This window comes from Fukomys damarensis, unplaced genomic scaffold (genome assembly GCF_012274545.1).
Source record: "Fukomys damarensis isolate Sample0158 unplaced genomic scaffold, DMR_v1.0_HiC HiC_scaffold_12, whole genome shotgun sequence".
In the NCBI taxonomy this organism is placed as follows: Eukaryota; Metazoa; Chordata; class Mammalia; order Rodentia; family Bathyergidae; genus Fukomys; species Fukomys damarensis.
In genome coordinates, this window is record NW_022900924.1 from 821847 (window position 1) to 827443 (window position 5597).

Below are 5597 nucleotides of genomic sequence, written 5' to 3' on the forward strand. Positions count from 1 at the left end.
TCCCTCCCCCTCCTAAGCTCCTTCCCAACTCTGCTCCCCACCTGTCTCCTCCCAGTTCCGCCTGGTCCTTCTGTTTCCTCCTAGCTAGGGGTGGGGGTGGGGCAGGAGAGAGAGAAGCACCCTTTACTCGCTCTCCCCCCAACCACCACCCCCTGATTTCTGGACCCAGCCCCCTGTGGAGGAGCAGTGCACAACGCCACCATCGGCCGGGTCCTGTCTCCCAGCCACCCTGGAAACAGCACCGGAAGCCAGCTCTGTGCGTGGACCATCGAAGCACCCGAGGGACAGAAGCTGCACCTGCACTTTGAGCGGCTACTGCTGCATGACAAGGACAGGTAAAGCCCTGTCAGGTACAGCCCTGGGGGCACAGCCTGCCCCTGATCCAGCCACACTCCCCGCAGAGCCTCAGCATGCCTCTGGGGATTCAGAGTCCGGAAATGGCTAAAACTTCGGCTCCCGGACTCCTATAAAGATCTACCTGGGGAGCCTGGCAAAGATCCTAATGTCCTTCCGCTTCCATTTTTCTGCCCGGGTCACACAGCAGGTGACAGGAAGAGGCAGGAGGGAGTCAGGGTCGCACTCCCAGCGCGGCCTCGGTCTCTCTTGGGTGTCGCATTTTGCAGTTGGACCAGGAGGGGGCGCCAGCGGGGGACCTGCTCTGAGCCCGGCTCCTACCGCGCTCCGTGGAGAACCGGCTCGCAGCAGAGCGGCTTGGTACCTGTGTGACAGGACGCTGACGTGGGAGAACTGGGCCGGGGCACAGGGAGGAAGCAGGGAGACTTTGCTGGCCAGCTTCGAAGCCAGAGCACACCTGCAGGCTGTGTGAAAGATGCACAGCATCCAGAATCTTAAAACTCCCCGTCATTCCAGCGTGCTGTGGGAAACCAGGAGCCCCACGCTCAGCCTTGCTGGCCGAGGTCGGGTCCGCTGGAGGAAGACGTGTGACTAGGCTGTGAGGGGCAGTGGATTTCAGAGTGGGTCCTCGTGGGCACCGGCTGGGACAGGGGAAGGCGAATGGTGGACAGAGGACGCCTTAGCGCACTGGGGCTGCTGGGACGCTGCGGCTCTGCCCATGGGCGCCCGGGGCCTGATGCTGGGAGCTGGGTGAGGGAGCCGAGGAGAGGGTGCCATGCCCTGCCCTTCCAGGACGTCGGCGCCTTAGAACTGTGGAGCCCGACGCTGTGACCGCAGTTCTGTTGCGGTGGTGTCTTTGCTGCTTCGAACCTAGGCTCTGAACGCTTGGGGCTGAAGGGGATGTGGGGGGATCAGAGCAGAGCACAGAGTCCCCTGCCCATCCTGGAGCCCCTCTCTCCTGCCAAGTCCAGGTGTTTGTAGGGAGCAGTTCCATGTCGATCCGTCACTGCCTCCAGCATATGGCACCAAAGGGGGCCCCATCGGAATATCCAGGTCCCCAGCCCTCACTCCTGGAGGCTCCGATGGAGAAGCTGGACGTAGAAACCCCAGCAGAGGACACTTTTCTAGCATGTGAATGAATGGGCCGAAGGGACACAGGGACCCTGCTCACTCCCAGCCTCTCTGGGACCTGCAAAGATCTGTGGAGATCACAGGGAAACCGGGCCTCGAGGCACCAGCGGGAGAGGGAGTTTGTCATAGTTCCCTGAGGTCAAAGGTTACACACGAAAGGATGGAGACACTCGCTGGGCTAAGAAGAAAGGAGAAATGAAGGGCAGCTGCCCCACGCACTTGATGCAGTAAAAATGGCTAAAATAGGCCCAGTGGTGGGAGCAGAAATGAGACTTGGATCTAAACTGCAGACAGAGATAGGATAATTCCGAAAGGAACCCAAAAGTTCGGTGGGAAGAGTATTCCAGCCAAGGAGAATCAAGCGGGGCAGAGACAGAGGTATGGAGAGGAATTGGTGAGAGCTTTTCAGGAGGCTGGAGCAGAGGCGTAGAGCTGGAAAGATAAGTTAGGGTTCTATCCTGAAGGCAAAGAATGCCAGGCTATTTCTGTAGGCAGTAGGGAGCCTTGGAAGGACATTGAGTAGAAGAAAAAACATGAATTTCATGATTTCCCCCAGAATGATGATTTTTCTAAACTCCAGTTCCACAACTTGCAGCATACAAGGTGGGTAATCTGGTCAAACGTGCCTACCGCAGCCTTGTCTGGGAAGCTCCTACTGTACATTAGCCAGCAAAGGCACTGGTAAGTCTGGGTGGGGGGAGTTGGATTCTTGTTTAACCCATTTCTCATATCTGTCTAACACAGACTGCATAAGGATTTGAGACAAAACTTATTACTATCACGGACAGTCTAGGGAACATAGCCTGAGAAAAACAGCTACTTTAGAATAGACTTCAGAGATTTCAGCATTTTAGGCTTTCCCTCCCAATGACCTCTACCAAAAACTTCTCTTCTTGAAAGGAGATTCTGGGCACACAGCAGAATTAGCAGGGGCCAGAACTGGGCACCTGGGGACCTAGACCACCACCCTCTCCCATCACGGCCATGTGAACACAGGGCAGAGGACACACCAGCTCCAGCGTCTGCATTCTGGTGGCTTAGAAATTCATCTGAGTGGCAAGGAATAAACCTTTGTATGTGGGCAGTAAAGAAAAAAAAACCCTCAGTGGATTAAACGTGTGTCTGTGTAACTCCATAGAAGAAATTTACCTAATTTATAAATGGTCTTCGTCCCCACTTTTGCATATTTTTTTTAAACCTCCAGGGCTAGCAAGGAGTCAAGTATTACATAGTTCGCATCACAATAAAAGTGAATATCCAACCGGTTTTCTAACGCATTCTCACCTTCAGGGCACTTTTTATCCTGATACAGTGTAGAAGCCCGCTTGTGAGGTGAGGAGGAGAGACTTCAGCAGCCCTCCTCTCACAACTGGGAAACTGAGGCCCAGAGGAGTTCTGAGACCTGCGGAACTCAGTTGGTGGGGAGCAGGGGGCTGGAAATGAGGGTCAGAGACAGAGCTGGCAGACTCGCACCTGCTCTGCCTGGGCACTTTCTACACCCACACTCTGATGGAAACCTGAGTGCAGCCAGGCCGAGAGTGGAGCTCAGGGAGGTGAGCTGCTCTGTCCTAAGTCACACAGCCAGGAGTTACGGAGCTGGGACCGAGCCTGAACGCCCTAACTGTATGCACCGTGGTCCCAGTTACTATGGTAGTCCACTAATCCCAAATTCTCAATTATAAATGATAATCAACGTTGGTTCATCTGACTCATTAGCTGTATCAGACACATCACTTTCTCTGCAACTTCTGAATGAATCTAAAAACATCCAGGCTGAGCCTAGTGGTGCATTCCTATAATCCCAGCTACACAGGAGGCTGAGGTGGGAGGATCACAAGTTAGATCCTGGCCTGGACAATTTAACAAGACCCTGTCTCAAACTAAAAAATAATAAAGGGCTGGGGATGTAGCTCTGTGCAGAGGCCCTGGGTTCAATCCCTACTCTTGCAGAAACAAAACAGAAAGAAAGAGGGAGACTCTGGGACACGCACTACTCTCTTCCACAGAGGAGGAAGGAGGCTTGGCCAGCTGAAGCAGCCAGGGGCGAGACCAAGCCCAGGCAGGGCTTGAACCCTGGAGTGGGACCAGGGTGGGGCCCAGCCCAGCCCTCTAGCTGCCAGTGACCCACCCAGCGCCCGCTCAGTGACCCTCTCCTCTCCCTGCAGGATGATGGTGTACAGTGGGCAAACCAACAAGTCCACCCTCTTGTACGACTCCCTGCAGACCGAGAGCGTCCCCTTCGAGGGGCTGCTGAGCGACAGCAGCAGCATCCACATCGAGTTCACATCCGGCCAGGGCCAGGCAGCCTCAGCCTTCAACATCCGCTTTGAGGGTGAGCATCTCGGGGCTGGGTGCACACCTGGGAGGGAGACACAGAGGCTGCTAAAGAGGGGCCCTGGCAGTCAGACTGGTTCTTCAGTTTTCAAGGGCAGGCTGTGGTTTTATTCCTAACAATGGTGAACACAGACTGCACATCCAGAGCCTCTGTGTGTGAGTGTGAGTGTGAGTGTGTGTTATGTATCAGTGATTAAAATTAGGGCCTCACAATGAGCTACATTTCCAGCCTTTTTATTCATTTATTTTTATTTTGCTTTGAGACAGTTGTTCACTAAATTCCCTAGCTGGCCTCAAATTTGTGATCCTCCTGCCTCAGCCTCCTGAATCACTGGAATTAACAGGCATGGGCCATCCAACACGCCCGGCTTCTGTGCATTTCCTGTGACCCTGGGCACACCACATCTGGTTTTAGGTGAGGTGCCCAGGCCTGGGATGCCTTGCCGAAGCTGTCAGTCCGTCAGAATGGAGCCCGAGATTTCTGCGCAGCCTTCAAGGGGTCCTCCCACTCAGAGCCTCCCACCCAGCAGCTCCTCTGAGAGCCCAGCTGCCCTGTGCTGTGCACATCCTGGCACTTTCTGTCCTGGTGCCCCAGGAAAAGGTGGTCTCGGTCATAGGCAGGAAGTGAGGGCCACAGGGAGTACACTGGACTGGCCTTTTACAGGGCCAAGGGTGGGATCTGTGTGGTTCAGGTGTGACCAGAATGCAGAACACACCTGAGGCCCTCGTTTCCCTGGAGATTTGGTCTTCATTCTCCCTTCCTCCCTCCTTCCCTTTGCACTGAGCTGCATCCCCAGACCTTTTTATTTTTTACTGCGGGAGTCTCATTGCATCGTTAAACTTCCCTGCCTGGGTTTTAAATTGTGATCCTCCTGCCTCAGCCTCCCAGAGAGCTAAGATTACAGGCGCACACCCTACACCCAGGTCCTTGGAGCTTTTCTGAACAGTGGGAGGAAAGCCACCCTCTAGATGGTGGCACAAAGGGTGACCCCGACCCATCCCGGGTGCTCCCCCTCTTGTGTTTCCGCACAGCCTTTGAGAAAGGCCACTGCTACGAGCCCTACATCCAGAACGGGAACTTCACCACGTCCGACCTGACCTACAGCCTTGGCACGGTGGTGGAGTTCACCTGCGACCCCGGACACTCCCTGGAGCAGGGCCCGGCCATCATCGAGTGCGTCAACGTGCGCGACCCCTACTGGAACGACACGGAGCCCCTGTGCCGAGGTGAGCGGGCCCCCGGGGGGCCTCACCCCTGCGCTGGAAAGCCGGCCCACGGCCTGAATGCGGGCTGCACTGCGCATGCCCTGTTCACCGCCTGGGGCTCCGGGCTGCCGCTGGTCCTTGGGGAAAGTCCGGCGTGGATCAGTGTTAGAAAGTGCTCCTTCCTTCAGGCGCAGGGCCCAGACCACTGCGCGGTGACAGCTCTTAAATGCTCCCGCTGCTGCATGTCTTCTTGTGCGGTGTAGCACAGCCAGGGGCGCAGGCAGCCCTGACTCTCATGAATGCGATAGTAAGAGCTGCAAACAGGTGTGTGATCCTTGTGTCACAGGCACTCCGCCAAGGGCTGTATGTGCCTTAGCTGGTGCGTCCCCACCCCGCTGCAGTCCTGCAAAGCAGATATCATTAGCCCCTCTGCAGACGAGGACTGTGATGTGCGGCTCCTAACAGCACACCGGTAACCGGCAGACTCGGGGACCGAACCTGGGCCTCGCTGTTCTCAGAGGCCTGTGTGCAGAGCCCCTCTGTGCAGCACTGGCCGGGTCCACACGGCCCCC

General features: G+C 56.0%; 1 protein-coding gene across 1 annotated transcript in view; it reads left to right on the plus strand.

Annotated features, from left to right (window-relative positions):
• Positions 1-5597, plus strand: part of Sez6l (seizure related 6 homolog like) — a 67652-nt gene that overhangs the window by 14018 nt on the left and 48037 nt on the right. Inside the window, exons 7-9 of the mRNA XM_019204486.2 lie at positions 170-335; positions 3651-3817; positions 4852-5046. Of these exons, the coding sequence (XP_019060031.2) occupies positions 170-335; positions 3651-3817; positions 4852-5046 (528 nt within the window). The remainder of the gene's footprint in view (positions 1-169; positions 336-3650; positions 3818-4851; positions 5047-5597) is intronic.